We start from the raw sequence: 17,769 nt of genomic DNA on the forward strand, positions 1-17,769 counted from the left end.
CATTAATTGAAACTCAAATGTAAATATTCTAATATTTTGAGATACTGATTTTTGACTTTCATGAGCTGTAAGCTCTAATCATCAAAATTAAAACAAAAAAAAACTTTTGAAATGTTTTACTTTACATGCAATGAATCTAAAATATATGAAAGTTTCACTTTTTGAAATAACTTACAAGAAAAAATGAACTTTTTCATGACATTCTAATTTATTGAGATGCACCTGTATGTATATTTACAAATTACCATTAAAAAGTTTGTGGTTGGAGAGTTTTTTTTTTGTTTTGGGGAGTTTCTGCCTTTACTCTCCTCTCCAGCTGGTGAAATTCATGTTCAATCAGATTTAAATCTGGAGATTGACTTGGGCAATCTAAGACTTTCCATTTCTTTGCCCTTATAAATTCCTTGACTGAACTGGCAGGGTGTTTTGGGTCATTGTCCTGATGGAATATGAAGCACTTCCCAATGAATCTGGTGGCATTTTCTTGAATATTGGTAGGCAAGATGGTTTTGTACCCTTCCAAATTCATTCTGCTACTGTCATCATACATTAAGTCATCAGTAAAGTTGAGAGGGCCTGTTCCAGAGACAGCCATGCATGCCCCTGCCATGACACCACCTCCACCATGCTTTACAGATGAGGCTGTATGCTTGGGATCATTGCAGTTCCCTTTTTTCTCCACATTTTTGCTTTCCCATCACTTAGATAAAGGTTCCTCTTTGTCTCATCGGTCCATAAACACAGTTCCAAAACTCTTCTGGCTCACCTTTGTGCTTTTTTGCAAACTCTAATCTTGCCTTTCTATTTTTGGTGCTGGTCAGAGGTTTGCATCTTGCTGTGTTGCATCTGTAATTCTGTGTCAAAGTCTCCTGAGGACAGTAGATTGTCAGAGCATCACCCCAGCTTTCTGGAAGTTATTGGTGATTTTACAGACACGTCTTTTAGGATTAATTTTCACAGCTTTTATGATTTGTCTGTCATCAACTGTTGTTTTCTCAGCCAATCAGGTCGTTGTTGGCTGCTGGTGTCGCTGGTGGTTTCCAAACTCTTGATTTCTCCATGCCCTTTGTTTTTGCTAGAGCTCTAATTGACTTCTTCTTTTCTTTTAGCATCCAAATTGCTTGCTTGTCTCTCAAAGTAGGCTCCCTCGTCTTCATCCTGGTTTGTGTGTGTCATCATCGAATGCAAGATTCAGAATGCAGAAGTAATGGATATAACTGATACGACACATTCCCTGCTTTTAATATCTGAAGAATTAATGCAACAGGACACAGCTGATCACTTAGAAAGACCTGTGAGGCAACTGTTCCAATACTTATGCTCACATCAGATAGAGGGATGAAACTCTAAAAGTGCTGAACTTCTTAGCTGCTGAAATATCTATTTTTTGAATCACCCAATAATAAAATGTGACATTCTGTAGTTTTGTCTCATATTCATCTTTTAATCATATTTGTAAATGTCTTGACTCCACAGCCAACAGAGCAATTTTGTCTTTACTGTTCCAATACTTTTGGAGGGCACTGTATATATATATATATACACACACACACACACACACACACACACACATATATATATATATATATATATATTAACCGCTTCTTAACTTTTGAATGGTAGTGGATACATAATATTAATTTAAAAAAATCAATATTAAATATAAGAAGTTCAGTTTGCCCAAGATTGTTTGCTGTGATTCTCTCTTCACGAGTTCACGAGTAGTGTAACTTCAACTGAAATTCTGGGACTGATTATGATTTTTTTTTTTTTTTTTTTTACTTGGGGGAAAAAAGTAGAAATTATGCTGACTGGTGACTTCAAAAAAAAGTATTAAGTCTATCTTGAAACTAAACATTCAGTTTTTAGTAAATGAATGTGATTTCATCAGGTTGCTACAAGGTGACTGTCATAATAAGAGTAAGCGACTAGCAAGAGAATACCTCAAGTAGAACACCCTAGATACTGGACAGCAACACTCCAACTAACACACATATCGTTTTGCATTTGCAAGCACCACTCTTTTTTCTTTAGAAAACCATTTTTTCACAGTAGTAGCGTTCCAGTGCCAGTCTGGATGATTACGGCAGCCTGATGCATTACATGTGACTCTGCAAACAAGAGATGGGCTCAGACAGAGCATTACATCAGCGCTCTGCAGAGGAGCCTCTGAGCATTGAGCTGCTCCCAACAGAGACAATACAAGACACAGAACAACGCCTCACTATTTCACACACACACATTGACATGGGACACACACACATAAACACAGACACAGACGTATATTACACCACTTTTTTCTTTCTAAAACAAATACCGTTGTGTCCTCCCAACATTTTTCTTGTTCAGGGAGTGGACAACAAGCATGGAAAAAAACATACATCTAACAAAATCCCCCACTGATGTAAATAATGTGGGCTTTTTACATCCATAGACCCCAACTGTGTAAAAAAGGCCCCTGAGGACGACAGCCATAACTCTAAACAAATAGGACCTATGAAGCCCCATCCATTTTCAGATGGTTATCAGACTGTTAGCACACAAAGCCCACTCATATCCCACAGAATATGTTTCATTAACAAACAGAAACAAATCTTAGTTCACAGCAAGAATGGATATGGAATCTGCAGTTGAAACTCAGTAGCATCTTACATATGTACAATCCCAAATTGTCGATATTTCACACCAAAATCCAGGGGCTTTGCAAAAAAAATATATATATACAAACATACAGAATAAGACTTGCAGACCTTTCAAAGAATAAAAGGCATCCAGAGGTCAAACATTGGACGCCCATGGGCATCCACACCTATAGTATACTATAACCCAGAGTAACAGGATCAGGTTGTGTAACTGCCCGAACACACTGTACCATTTGAAGAGAGTTGGCTATCCTTGTGTTATACATAAAGGTCAGGAGGACAAACAAAAAAACTGAAAGATGAGATGTGTTTGCAGATATTTGAGAGACGTGCTGATTATGACAGCTAAAAAACAAGGACATTTTTCCTGGATTTAGCCATTAGGCCTAAAGACACTCACAGCTCTAAACCTCTGAGCCAGTGCTAAAAATATATTTGGTACACTGTGCAAAGCACATTTGATGATAAGAACATTTCACCCATTTACGCTGAGGCAGAGAGAGACAGATTATGATTTGGTCTGAAACTAAGGATTACATTTTCAGGCTGAAATATTAAAATTTTATTGATATTTATTAATATTTGATATCACTCTAGCTTGAAAAGAATATATTTAGTCATTTGTTAAAAAAAAAAAAAAAAAAAAAAAAAGTGTTCGCATCTGAATTACAGAAACAAAGGTCTGTAAAAACAACATAAAACTATTTGCAACATACAGTATGAGGTATGAGAAAATATTTACAGTACATATGAAATGTACATATATAAACACTAGCAGAGGAATTATTACCATTTTAAAAATGTTTTTAAAAGAAGTCTCTTATGCTCACCAAGGCTGCATTTATTTAATAAAAAAAATACAGTAAACACAGTAATATTAGGAAATATTATTCAAATTTAAAATAACTGTTTTCTATTTCAATTTTTATTCCTGCGATGCAAAGCTCAATTTTCAGTCCTCATTACTCCAGTCTTCAGTGTCACATGATCCTTCTGAATCATTCTAATATTTTGATCTGGTGCATAAGAAACATTTCTTATTATTATTATCTATGTTGACACTTTTTGATGGAAACTTTTTTTCTTCAAAATTCTTTGATGAATCAAAAGTTTAATCAGAGAACAGCATTTATTTAAAAAAAATTTTTTTTTTTAAATCACAAATGTCTTTAATTTTCACTTTTAAACAAATTTAATGCAGCCTTGCTGAATAAAATTATTAATTTATTTGTTTATATTAAAAAGGAATTATATATAAATCTACATTGACTTCTTAAGGAGTCACTTCTAGGTTATCAGAAAACAGCACAGAATGCTCACTGCCACTCTTGCTGCAAGCTGATTGGCTGAGGGCTGACCATCCCTCACAGCTGATTGGTCAGTTAGGCTGGTGAGAACAAGGACCTGATGCACACTGCTTTAGGGAGCATACTGTGTACCAGAACACCAGGACAGGGATTACAATGCAATATAGACAAACATGTCACCCACCTTCACCTCAAAATAAACAGTCAGTTCTGTATAACAAGATCTTACAGAAGCAGTGGTGACATAACATGTTATAGATCCAGTTTTATTCACCGATATCAAAGCTATGGCATCAAATGTAAAGCATTTTTGAAGAGTTCCATCTTTATCTACAATACCTATATCCACAGGCAGCGTTAGAACACTCTGTCCTTAAGATGATCATTCAACCATGTCCTTCCAAACCTGTATAACTTTATATCTTCTGCTAAACACAAAAGAAGATATTTTGAAAAATGTCAGTGGGGCTCTATGTTGTTTTGGACTCCATAGTTCCTCAAAATATCTTCTGTGTTCCACATACAGAAAATTTGGAATGACATAAAGACGAATAAACAATGTCAGAATTGTAATTTTTGCATTAAGCATCCATTTAAGCCTGACTACATCCACAAAAGTGAAGTGAGTGAAGTGAAGTGACATTCAGTAAAATAGAGATAGCAGTGCATGTCAAAAAGTCCATATTACACTGACCTAATAAAATCCCCAGAATATTAAATAAAGAAAAGAGGACAACAACACCACAGCACGTGCACCAGAGCAACAAACTAGACCCTCTCACATGCAAACTAATTCTGGATGCATCCCGCCAGCCCTGGCTGCGATCCCGCGGCTCTGAGCGCCAAGATACTCACTGCTGCTCCAGGACCTCAGGAGGGACTTGATGCTGATCTCAAAGAAACCCGAGTCCTGCTGGCTGGCCATATCTGCACGTCGGTGAAGTCAGAGGATGCTGAGGTCCCGTACGTTTCCACCCCTGCCTGCAGCAGCGTCCGGAGCAGGCAGGTGGAATCGGCTACTGTGGGAGAGGGATGCTAAACAGAGATGTTGCGGCCACAGACTGAGCCAGAACAGAGTGCCACAGATCCGCTAAACTCTCCCCCTTCCTCTATGTGTGTCCAACCAACCCTCCCCCTCTCTCTCTCTCTCTCTCTCTAGGCAGGTTCACTTTAAATAACCCAGAGTCAGAGGCTGCAAGCAGTGCAGGGAGAGCGGGGAGAAATCCTCTTAGCCCTGCGTGGTTAATTATAACCTCTGTTTGCTTGCATCCCAAGTGAGAGTGTCACTCTCTTGACTGTCCTCCTCGTCCAGGAAATGGGCATCTGGTAGGTTTGTATCCTGATGCACAGGTAAAAGATGAAGCCCCACACAATGTTTGTTTGGCTATTATAGTGTATGTACCTGCACTTGTTCCAAATGGTGGTAGTTAACAGTCACCATTATGGGATAAACTGGAATTCAAGGAGAAAATCTAAGGTGATTTATTTCCCAAATAGCATTACTATACAGTGGCCTCAAAAATATTGGACATGTTGGACACTTAAAAATGCATGAATGTCCTTGCATTAGATACAAAATGAAAACCAAGTATCTGCAAACAGATGATGACAGAGCTTCACATCACTTTTGCAATTACTTTTAACAAACTGGTCTCAAGTCGATTTTTAATGGATGCATGAAGTCAGTTTCCCTCAAGATCACAAAGGTATAGTCCACATTAACATTTGTTTAAATAAATTAATACTTATTCAAAAAGGGCACTATAAATAGCTCAAAATTAACAGTAAATATTTTTTTATTGTTCCAAAAAAAATCAATTTCACATAAATGCTGTTCTTTTAAACTTTCCATTCATCAAGTAATCCTGAAAAAAATTTTTTTTTTAAATGTATCACAGTTTACACAAAACTAATAACCTGTACAACCACACCAAATAAACATCTCCTAGAATGACTTCTAAAGGATCATGTGACACTGAAAACTGGAGTAATGGCTGCGTAAAAAAATAAATCATCTTTCCCAACATGGGGATGAATTATACATTATTTTAAAATATCAAACGTTATTTAAAATGACAATACTTTTTTTACAATTTTATTTTATTGTATTATTGTAATTGTATTATAAATGCAGACTTGGAGCATAAGAGGCTTCTTCTGAAAAAAAATAATTAAATACGTTTTTTTGAACGGTAGCGTATCTATTTTTTTCTTATTTAAAACCAAACAAATGTGTTTTTGTGAAATGTTTTTCTTTCTTTCAAATTGCATCCCACTTGGTTTGTTATTTTGTATATACTGCAAACATATTCGCTTGCAAATATATCAACTTTTTTTGGGCCACTGTATATTCCAAAGCATTTGCCTACTTTTTGTGTGGCACCAATGACCTTCCGTGACTCTTCATTTTCACACACACTGTTGGTTTTGGCTTGAACCAGTGCTAAAGTCCCCATTCATCACAAGTGTCAGTCAAGTATGAAAAAAGACAACTGCAAGGTGATTTTAACAGTAATGTCAGCGCAAGCAGATTCTCTCGTGCTATTTTCTTAATTTTTTTGCTGAGGATCTAAATAAGAATTTCTACAAAGTCCAAAGCTCCCAAAAAGTCAGCAAAGGTCAGCACAGCACAAACCCCAGTCCAATCAATGCAGCTGTAAACAAGATCGCTTGTGACATTTCTAGTAAGCAAAAGTCTTCTTCACAAAGGCACTTTGTAAAAATGCTTACAGTTTCATATGGTGCTGCTGGTCTGGTTGGTGGACCAATAAAGCCATTCTGTATAATTACTGGGACTGCATGATCACATCTTCATACTCTCTCAAATACAAACATAAACATAGACTCTATCAGGTTTTGCATTGAGCTTTGGATGTTACACACTGCTGATTTGCTGGCAAGCACTGCACGTCCTGAGTCACACCATAATCCCATCATGCCCCTCTCTATCCCTCCGATGTCAAGAACTTGCCCTTAATTACATAATGCTCACACTCTATTTATCAGGCCAGTTTAAAGTTGTCCACTTGTGTTCTGGGGGAAAACAGCCTATTTACTCTTACTGTTAGTAATATGAATCCACTAAATTTAACAACAGTAGTGTCTGCTTTAATATTACTAATTAAATCAACTGTAAAGATAATAAGTTACAGATTGTTTTTAACAGAAATATGTTGTGCTTAAATATTCATGTGTTACTAAACAGTTTTAGCACAGTTTTTCTATTTATATTTTCATATTCAAATACCCCAGACAGTCCAGACAGTAATGCATGTCAACAGTACCACATGTTTTCGTGTGACCCATTTACAATTAGAATTTGCCCACAGGAGACAATGGATTCTCTTCTTCCCTGTTTTTGTTTATCTTTCAAAAATTAAAACATTGCTCCAGTGGTAACAGTGATAAAGATGACATATCCCAGTAACATAACCCACACACATCGGACCCGGTGACGATATGAGATTGGACCTGGCACGGCAAGGGTCTCTCAGATAGATTATTACATAACGTACGGGTTGAACTATCGCTCAACCTTTCAACCGGACCATTATCACCACACAGTGCAAATGGAGGTCTTGATGGGGGGAAATGTCCAAAAACTTCCTGACGTAAAAAGCTAAAGGGCACAAGCCATTACAACTCACAGCTGAAAGCACTGTATGGGAAAATAGAATCAAGAAAAAAAAATAGAATCAAGTGAATAAAATAAAATATATATAAAAAAATAAAATAAAAAATAAATAAAATAAAAATATTATGATTCTGAGACTTCTAATATATTTCATAACCTTACAAACTATATCAATTTTTCCATCACAGGCATTCATTGGCAGGTCTTCTCTTTGAGATATTTAATATTTAGTCTTAAGCCATCTGTGGGAGTGGGAGCAGGTTGTTCTGCAGGTTGAATCCCATTAAGAGCCTATTAAAAGCATTTTCAAGCTCGGATGAAGTGATGGAATTTGAAGCATGTCTCACTGATGCAGGCGTCACTGTGGATATCAGTACCAGCTCTGCACTCCTCTTTTTTTCTCTATCTACTTTTCCTCCCTGTGCTGATTTTCCCTCTCTCCACCCTCTGGCCACTCTTTCTCCCCTTACACTCTTACCTTATCCTCGTTTTCAGACTCTCTCAAGGAAACACACACAAAGGCTAACACACACAGGGCTCAAGTAACATTTGGAGTGTCTCTCCTCAATCTAAGCTGCCTCTATGTCTCCTGTAATTTACATTCAACTGTTTATCACATTAAACAAGCAGGATAGATACTGTGGCGTCTGATAGCACTAGGGAAAATGTTTTGCTTTAATGATTGCAGAACTAACGAGCATCTTGTGGTTCAAAGAAGAAAAACTTACAAAAGTTCACATGATCAGTATCACTTATCACATTTACCTAATGACTTAGAAACAGTGCTTTCTATTATTCGAAAGTGACAGCAAACATATTTATAATGTCACAAACGATTTCTGTTTCAAATAAATGCTGTTCTTTTCGACTTCTATTCATTAAAGGCTACTAAAAAAGGTTTGAAATGATTTCGGCAGGATCATGTCACAATGAAGACTGGAGTAACAGCTGCTGAAAATTCAGCTTCACCATCACAGGAATAAATTACATTTTCAAATATTCAAATGAAATAGTTGTTTTAATTTGTAATAATATTTCACAATATTACTGTATTTTTGATCAGATAAATGCAGCCAAATGCAGACTTCTCTCTCACACAAAAAAAGTTCAATCTTACCAACCCAAATGAGCTCTTAATTCAGCTAAGAATTAGTGAATACTGTAAAAAAAAAAGTTTATTTTATTTATTTATGCCTTTTTCCCACTTTGATCTGCATTTCCTCACATATCAGCACACCGCTATGGAAGTTTTCACTGCATGCGTTCAGTTGGCTCATACACAACTCTGATAAACTGAAAGCAAACTGTCTATTTTAACAAACATGACGCCACATTCTCTAGTTAACCAATAAATATCTATAGACATTGAGGCATGTCACACATGCTTGATAGAAAGACTTATGAAGTTAGTCTTCTGACCACCCTAGCAAAGCGGTTTTTCAATTTTGCTTCAATCTCTAATTTCATAGCAGACAGTGACAACAAACAAATACTTTATCTTACGCAAATCAGCACCTACATGTCAGAATGGTGGGCCTTTTCCTGGTCCGGATCTTCTTGAACTTCCCTCGAAAGTCGCCACTCAGCATCAGGTCTTCAGGTAAGCTGGCCATGCTCTCCAATTCAATCCCATCATTCTTCTGATGCTGCTCCTTGCAGCCACGCTCGCCGCACGACATCTCCAGTTGGCGAGCCGCCCGCTCCCTGTCAGGCTTTCCACAGCGGTAACATTGAACTAGCAATTTTCAGTTTGTTTGCTCTTCTTCTGCTGCTCTTTCTCTCGTTTTCCTTTTCACAGAAGACTGAGTCTGGAGACCGGGCTGTTTCTTATGCCAATGTGTGCATGGGTGTGTGTGTGTGTGTGTGTGTGGTGTGGAGAGATGCAGCCAGATAGGAGCCCGGCTCTGTGCTGCAAGTGTGTTTTAACCCCCTCGCACTTGTCAAAGCAGTTCAGCCAGTTACAGTACAACGTATGAGAACAGGCAGGTGTAGGATTACCATGCCGCCCAGTGACAAAATACAAGAGGAAAAGGAAGACGGAGAAAAAGAAAGAGAAAGAGACGTACAGTAGGAAATGCTGCAGTGGGCAGATCTCCATCTTTGAGTAGTTATCACAAACAAGCCGCTTCCGGCAGTCGGAGTCATTTAGTCTTCATCCTGTGATAGTCCAGAGGGTGGGATTCCCCGAAGATAACGCAGAGCCTTGCACATCTCGTGTTTTTGAGGAGGGATCCCCAAACTCCGCTGGGATGGAGGAATCACTTAGAATTAGAAGGCTTTGATGTGGATTGTCCTTATTCAGTCACTAAGATAAAAGCTTAACACAGACTGTGTAATGGGAATTGTTGCATCATGGGTGTAAACCCTTAGAGACTTGATGAGAAATCCCTGCAAAATATACACTCTTACATACTGAAGCTCATTTGTATTTAGAAATAGCACCAGAAACGGTCCACACCTATGTGAACGGATTTTTCCACTGTTACCCTACATGAGAAATACAAACCCACTTTGTGTGCACTTATAGGCGTTTTCTGTTTTAAAAGTACGTCTGTTTTGCCAGCTAGTACACTGAAGAATAGATATACTGTGTGCCACAACAAGAAAAATACAATTAGTGTTTTTCCTCTGATTTAGTCACACCCTGTGATGTTGCATAATACACTAGAGTTAATAAAATGTCTACTATTCAAATGTAAAGCAAATAAAAAGGGAAAAAACCTCATGGAAAACCACAATTGAATTAGGAGGAATTTAACCACACAATATCACTTAAGTAATTAAATTACAGCTATGAAAGGAGGGTTGGTGTTTTTGGTGAATAGTAAAGCGCATTTGAGGACATGATGTGAACTTCATGGATTTTGTTTCGGGACAGATCCAAAGGCGTTGTTAGCAACTTTACATCACTGTTCAAAAGACTGAGTTATTTTGCATTTATTTAATCAAAAATACAGCAATAGTAATATTATGAAATTAAAGTGTAAAAATGTTACATTTTTTTCCACTTCAGTTTTCAGTGTCACATGATCCTTCAGAAATCATTCTAATATGCTGATTTGGTGCTCATGATAATAATAATAATAATAATTATTATATATATATATATATAGTTAGCAAACAATGTTAAACAATAGTGCTATTTAAAATATTACTGGAAACTGCCATATATATTTTTTTTTCAGTATTCTTTGATGAATAGAAAGTTGAAAAGAACACTATGTATTTGATATAGAAATCATTTGTAAAATAAAATTGTTAAAAAAATTAAATTAAATAAACATACTGACCCCAAAGCTTTATATATGCTTTCAAAAATGTCAGCTTTGTGCCATCTTTTTTATTTATTTACTTATATTTGAAACTTTTTTTTAATTCAAAACTATGGTTTTAATTTTGGATTTGATACAAAGCAATGGCAAAGTGACAAAAATCGTAACATAAATTGCATAAACGCAATCAATCGGTGATTTTTTAAAAGCTGCAATCTAAAAAAAGGTGCAACTGCGCCCTCTAGAGTTAAAAGCATAAACAAGCATATGCAAAACTGACGAAACTTGCCATAAGCGTGCATGTTTAAAGAATACTATTAAAATCTATAAGAAAGGACATTGAAGTAGCATACATAGGCTTAAGAATCGAGTATATCAAAAACTAGTAGATATTACTATTAGAAGATAATGGCATTGCTTTCAAAACATGCTTTCAAAGAAAGTTTCCAGACAGTTTAATGTCAAAAGCTCTTTCACAAGCTCCTGAAATGAAGAGCAGGTCTCTGTGGGCTGAGAGAAGTAGGCAAGAGTTTGGCGAAGGAAGCCAACACCTCCGGGCACTGAGAGAATTCAGCAAGCTGTTGCCATGGCGAGGGACATCTGAATTTGCATAGGCAGAGAAGGGCCTGGTAAATAATTGATGAACGCCTATTATTAGAATAAACTCATTTAAAGTTAATTATACTTGGATGAACCTTTATCTGCAAATTCTAGAGAAAAGAAGGGAGCAATTGTAAGCAACAGCGACAAACATCTGCCGCACTGCAAATAATCGAGCCGACACACTCAGCTGGATGAGTGTGTACTTTGTCTCTGATGACCCACTTAACATATTATTTCTCAATCATTATCACAAGTGCAAACACTTTGGAGCATATTGAGTTTAGAGTGCTTTACTTCAACACGACCTCTTAGAAGATCAATCCCTCAAATTATTTTTGGAAAAAGCGGCAGCAAATGCTCATTAAGAGGGAAACGCAGAAAGCATTTCGAATAGTTTTGAAACACTAAATTGTGCCAGCCAATAGTTTAATGCCAGGGATGGTGAGAACATATCATGTGACTCATCAAAAAGCTCTTTCAACCTGATCTCATGTACGTCCAGTCGAAGTGCTTGAGCTGCCATCTGGAGCTCAGAGACTCAGAGAGCCATGCACCTGCTCCTCATCACAACACACAAACCCAAACGTCAAGCTCAACGATACATTTAACTCACGCTTTTTAGTAACCTTACCTTGAGCATGTCTTGGGTGTTTTAGGATGTCATTTACATGTTTTAGAAGTTTAATGACTAGCCCTAAACTAGGGGTTCTAAATGTTAAAATAAAAATGTAGCCCCTGATTCTGAAATAAAATTCTGTTTTTATTAGATTTGTGTATATGCTTGATTTTATGCATTGCTATAGACTTACTAATATTTTCAGATTGTTTTTTGGCTGATTGCTTTGTGCTGTCTAGCAGTGTTATATATTATTAATATTTTGAATTAGCTTATATTATTATACTTTCAGTTTTCCTTTTAATTTTGGTTTAAATTTGATTAATTTTGTTATGTTTTTGTCCTTTTTATTTATTCTTTAACATTTCTATTTAGCTTTGATTTTTTATTATTGATTTAATTTTTTTATTACTATTATTATTATTATATAGCTCTAACTTATTTCATTTCAGCAAGTTACAAAGGCAACATTTCTCATTTTTATTTAATTTTTTAAGTTTAAGTTGTTCATCTAATATTTATATTTTATTCCAACTTCATTTCAATTAACTTTTTTTTTTATAGTTTTAGTTTCAGTTAACAATAACAGCAAAGGCTTCTAGGGTGTTCTGAATTTCCAAAAAAAGTCATTATACTTTCAGATTTCTTTTTAATTTTAATTTAAATTTTATTAATGTTGTTATGTTTTTGTCTGTTTTTTAAGGTATTATTCATGTCTGTAGCACAAATAAACGTTTAATACCAATGGTTAAAAGTTTAAATAATACAATAATAAAAGTTTTTTTAAACATATATTTTTTAAAATATTAATAATCCAATAATATTTTTTATGTCAATATATTTATTAATATTTATTCAAATATTTCTAATACTATAATAAATATTCATTTATAATAATAAATAATACAATAACAAAATGAATGCAACGTTCTCAGGGTTGCTGTATAAAAGTACCGGTTCTTTCCGCTCCACTGATAATGGGGTCTTTCAGGGCATCTGGGTCCTAACCCTGCACCTGTCCCACTAACTGCTTGCCTGTTAGCAAACAGAGGCACAGATAATGCCTTACATTCAATCAGAAGCATCAAATATTCCTAATAAGCGGAGCTTACATCTCATCACCCTATTACATGGCAAAGAACCGGTGCCACTGACACCGAGAAAGCTGCTCATATCTGGTTACGGCCAGGTGATTCTGTTCTTTTTCTGTGGCCAGCATCGATACGCACACAAAGTTCATTGTTTAGCCTTCAAGATGGGAAGAGGAATTCTACTGTTGGCTCAGGTTCAACAATCAAGCGTTTGACACTCACAAAAGACAGCCTCTGTCTCAAGTGACACATGAAGTCGTTGGTGTTTGAATGACCCTGGGCCTCGGCCATTGTCTGAACAGCAACGTTCATGCCAAGTTATAACTGAACAGCAAGTGAATTGGATTCAGGCTAATAGACGATGTTTACATGCTCCTTCAGATGAAACGCAAGGGAAATATGTGTTGGCGGATAAACATGGAGAACATTAAAGAAATAGAAAACGAACATGACTAAATAATACCAGATCATACAGCTCCTGCCCACCTACTCGCATATTTATAGTAGTGTACTAAAACCAGCACGGTTGCCTGAGAAACAAGCTTCTGTAGGATGTTCTTCTTCAAAGAGATGTTCTGTCAGAATGATTCAATACACTCTGGAATGACAGTTTAAGAGAATGAGTAACAAATCACTGATATTTTGTTATAAAGGTCAACAAGAATTGTTATTATTGTGGAAAAAATGGTGCAAATTGTGCAGTTCCACATGCAGCTTCACCAAGATACCTGAAATGTATCTGCATGCATGCTTTCTAGATTATTCTTGCTCATAAGATAAATTATTAGCAACAGTTTACAATCAGCAGTCTTTTGTATTCATATCTACACTTTACAAATACTGGAAACCATACAGTACATTTCACTTCGAACATTTCTTTTTAAACAAAACATTTAACTTTTAGTCCCTCCAGCAGCATAGGCTCATTTACATAAATGCACGCCTACATACAGAATAGCTGCATAGCCTATTGTTATTATTTCATTATTTGTAACAACTTTGCAGTTCCATATAGCCTAAGCAGCTTCACCAAAAAAACTCAAATGTGTCCTCACACACTGCTTTACAGATTATTTATAAACTAAATTATTAGAAATATTTCACAAACCAACAGTTCACTCATAGTAAACCGCACTTTAAACATATTTAAAACAAAAAAACTTTCACTTTTAGGCTACATATGGTTTGCCATTCCCGAAGCAGCATTTATTTACATAAGTCTACTGAATGGTTGAATATTGCTATTTTATTATTTATTTAACAACTTTGCATATTAAATGGTGGCTTGTTGTTTTATTTTATTTTTTTAACAGGAACCAGTGCATGTATCAAAAAACATGAGACTAGAATCTGACCATATTCTTCATTATGATCTATTCCTTAACAAGAGGCAATAAAAAAAAGAAAAAAAAAGAAAAAAGAAAAGAAATACATATTACTTGGGTACGACAGATGTAGCCATAGAAACCTGCGAATAAAGGTTTGGCCGATTATAGAATTAAAATTACAACTATTAATTCAGATAAATAGCTAATAGTTGTATTTTCCCTCAAAATGATCAAACTAGGGGCCGGTTAATGGAGAGACTTTTGATGCGACTCAATTTATCCCGAAATAAACAGTTGAGCAACATGTTGTAAGCATCTACTCTCACGACCATAATAAACTTCTCTTATAAACCTTCATGCAGGTACAGAATAAAATGTGAAGGATAGGATTCGACTGATGAATATTTTATACAAAGTGTGGATTTACAGACGTGACAGATTAAACCGCTCCAAATGACAGTCGGGAATGTAAGCGAATGGACGTACCTGTGAGGAGACGAGTTTCCTCGACTACTGATCCATCCTAAAGTTGCTGCGGCTGGGGTAAATTCTCGCACTTGCCTCGAGTTATGCGGAGCCTTACGACTGTCAATCAAACAAGCAGCGTGAAGACGTAAGCTCCTCCCATTTGTTAAGCCCCTCCCATCGGTGCCTCACTGACAGGTACTTTCTGCTTGTGTCTTTACAGGGCAACCAAAGCCGACATTAAATACTTACAAATTGTCGTGTTAACGCAAATTATGTCCAGTCAACCGTTAAATGCAGAATTATATAAAAATAAGGTGAAGGTGTTTTTTTTATATATATAAAATGACCGGCTGACTATATTATCCCGCTTATTAAGTTACGGCTATTTAACAACAAATGCTCGGACTTTAATATTGATTTGCGTTTAAATATTTGTACCACAGTTTGACCTTGTGGGGACAGTTTTGGTTTCCCATGTGGAAACAAACTTATAAATCATACAGAATGAAATGCACAAAGTTTTCTGTGAGGAGTAGTTTTAGGTGTAGGGGATATAAAATACAGTTTGTACAGTATAAAATCGATAATGTCTATGAAGAGTACCAATAGTGTTTGTCCAAGGCTTTCTTGCAGTCGGTCGGTAGTCTTCTAACCGTTTTGATCATAGATATATATGGTTTTGATTGGGTGTGTCTCACTCGTACTGGAAACGGAAGCTGCGGGCTCTTTGATCGCCCCCTGGTTGCTGGCTGCAGTACAGGTCATAAACCATTTGTTGAGTCATAACAAAAAAATTAATTACACTTCCAATACAATTTTCCAAAATATGATTTTGGTCATTTAAGGTAGTTGTTATCACGCTGATATATGTTCAATTGTTCGTTTTTGTGGTAAGTTTGATTTTAGCTAGTAATTTGATGCTATAAAAACGGGGCGTGTCGTTATGGTTGATATGGCGGCGGGAGTTTGATTCTGCGGCTCCACCTCACGACTCTGGCTCCAAACGAAGCTCTACTGCGCAGACTCTGGCTCCAGGCTCCAAACAAAGCTCTACTGCGCAGACTCGGGCTCCAAACAAAGCTCTACTGCGCAGACTCTGGCTCCAGGCTCCAAACGAAGCTCTACTGTGAAGACTCGGGGTCCAAACGAAGCTCTACTGCGCAGACTCAGGCTCCAAACAAAGCTCTACTGCGCAGACTCGGGCTCCAAACAAAGCTCTACTGCGCAGACTCGGGCTCCAAACGAAGCTCTACTGTGAAGACTCGGGCTCCAAACGAAGCTCTACTGCGCAGACTCGGGCTCCAAACAAAGCTCTACTGCGCAGACTCAGGCTCCAAACAAAGCTCTACTGCGCAGACTCAGGCTCCAAACAAAGCTCTACTGCGCAGACTCAGGCTCCAAACAAAGCTCTACTGCGCAGACTCTGGCTCCAAACGAAGCTCTACTGCGCAGACTCTCCAAACGAAGCTCTACTGCGCAGACTCTGGCTCCAAACAAAGCTCTACTGCGCAGACTCGGGCTCCAAACAAAGCTCTACTGCGCAGACTCGGGCTCCAAACGAAGCTCTACTGCGCAGACTCGTGCTCCAAACGAACCTCTACTGCGCAGACTCGGGCTCCAAACTAAGCTCTACTGCGTAGACTCGGGCTCCAAACTAAGCTCTACTGTGCAGACTCGGGCTTTACAGTCTATGGTTTTGGTTCACAAGATGGCACCACTTAACTGTTCTCGGGTTGGTATGAAAAAGCGGAATCGTTGCGATGCAAAAAAACGAAGGGTATGTTGCCATTATAACAACCGTGAAATTTGCCCTGAAATCAAGCCTGCACTGGCCTTTACGGGCCCACTTAGGGCTAACCTAAGGGCCCCCGGCGGGCTGCCAGCGCAGGGCCTCTGAGACTTTGCTCATTGGCAAAACGTTGGTCCCTTAGCACTGGCCCTGCATGGGCAGCCCTCACTTAGCCCCCAGGAAGCCCTCATTAGGCCCACACAGGGCCCGCACTATTAATCTACAACAATACATTGTTTCACTTTAAATATTTTTCAGCTACTATAAGTCTTTGGGAAAAACAGTTATCTGAAATGGATGCAGTCACCACAACTAATGTCTATATTGTCAAAAATGTACAGTAGTCAAAGGGATTTCAAATCAATGGATTTATTAAATAATCCAACCTCTTGTAAAGAAAACACACCACAGCTCTCAAACACCAGACTCTTCCTAACCAGGAACAGTCAAAAATAATCCAGACTATGGTCTCACGTCGAAAAGAACTTTAAATCCATTTTCAAACTGGACCATGATGTGGTAACCTCACCAATAAAGAGTCATTCTAAAATGCATACAAATACACTTAAATAGTCTTAAACTCTTAGCATCAATCCAAACATAGGCCATACATACATGTAACATCTGTGCAAAAAAAAACATAAGTAATACACACTTTTAAATAGAAAAACAACAAAAACAACTCGTTTAGACCGGGGTTGAAATGACATTTCCCAAACAGGACACGGCATGGCTTTACTTGAACAAACCTAATATTTAGTTTGCAGAGAAAACAACATGAAACATTTGTTGGGATTTATTTTTTGACACTTAATACACATACACTATAAAAAGGGAATAAATCAGCATATACATATGCAAAACACAAATATATGCCCACTTTTGGCTGTTCCACAGTTTAAAAGTCCACCAATCCTCTGTCAAGACACATCTCAGAAAACAGATCAGTTTATGATCTGAAAACGTACTGACTAGAAAGTTTGTAACAGATTCAGCCGTTTTAAAAGCCTTTTCTGATG

The 17,769-nt window shown here is 37.1% G+C and overlaps 1 protein-coding gene across 1 annotated transcript in view; it reads right to left on the bottom strand.

Moving 5' to 3' along the window:
- The window catches only part of LOC306854234 (protein furry homolog), a 62,686-nt gene extending 53,472 nt beyond the window's left edge, over positions 1-9,214 (bottom strand). Inside the window, exon 1 of the mRNA XM_079392073.1 lies at positions 9,103-9,214. Within this exon, the coding sequence (XP_079248199.1) occupies positions 9,103-9,196 (94 nt within the window). The 5' untranslated portion in view covers positions 9,197-9,214. The remainder of the gene's footprint in view (positions 1-9,102) is intronic.
- Positions 9,215-17,769: the final 8,555 nt, after the last annotated feature.

This window comes from Barbus barbus (genome assembly GCF_936440315.1).
Source record: "Barbus barbus genome assembly, chromosome: 34".
In the NCBI taxonomy this organism is placed as follows: Eukaryota; Metazoa; Chordata; class Actinopteri; order Cypriniformes; family Cyprinidae; genus Barbus; species Barbus barbus.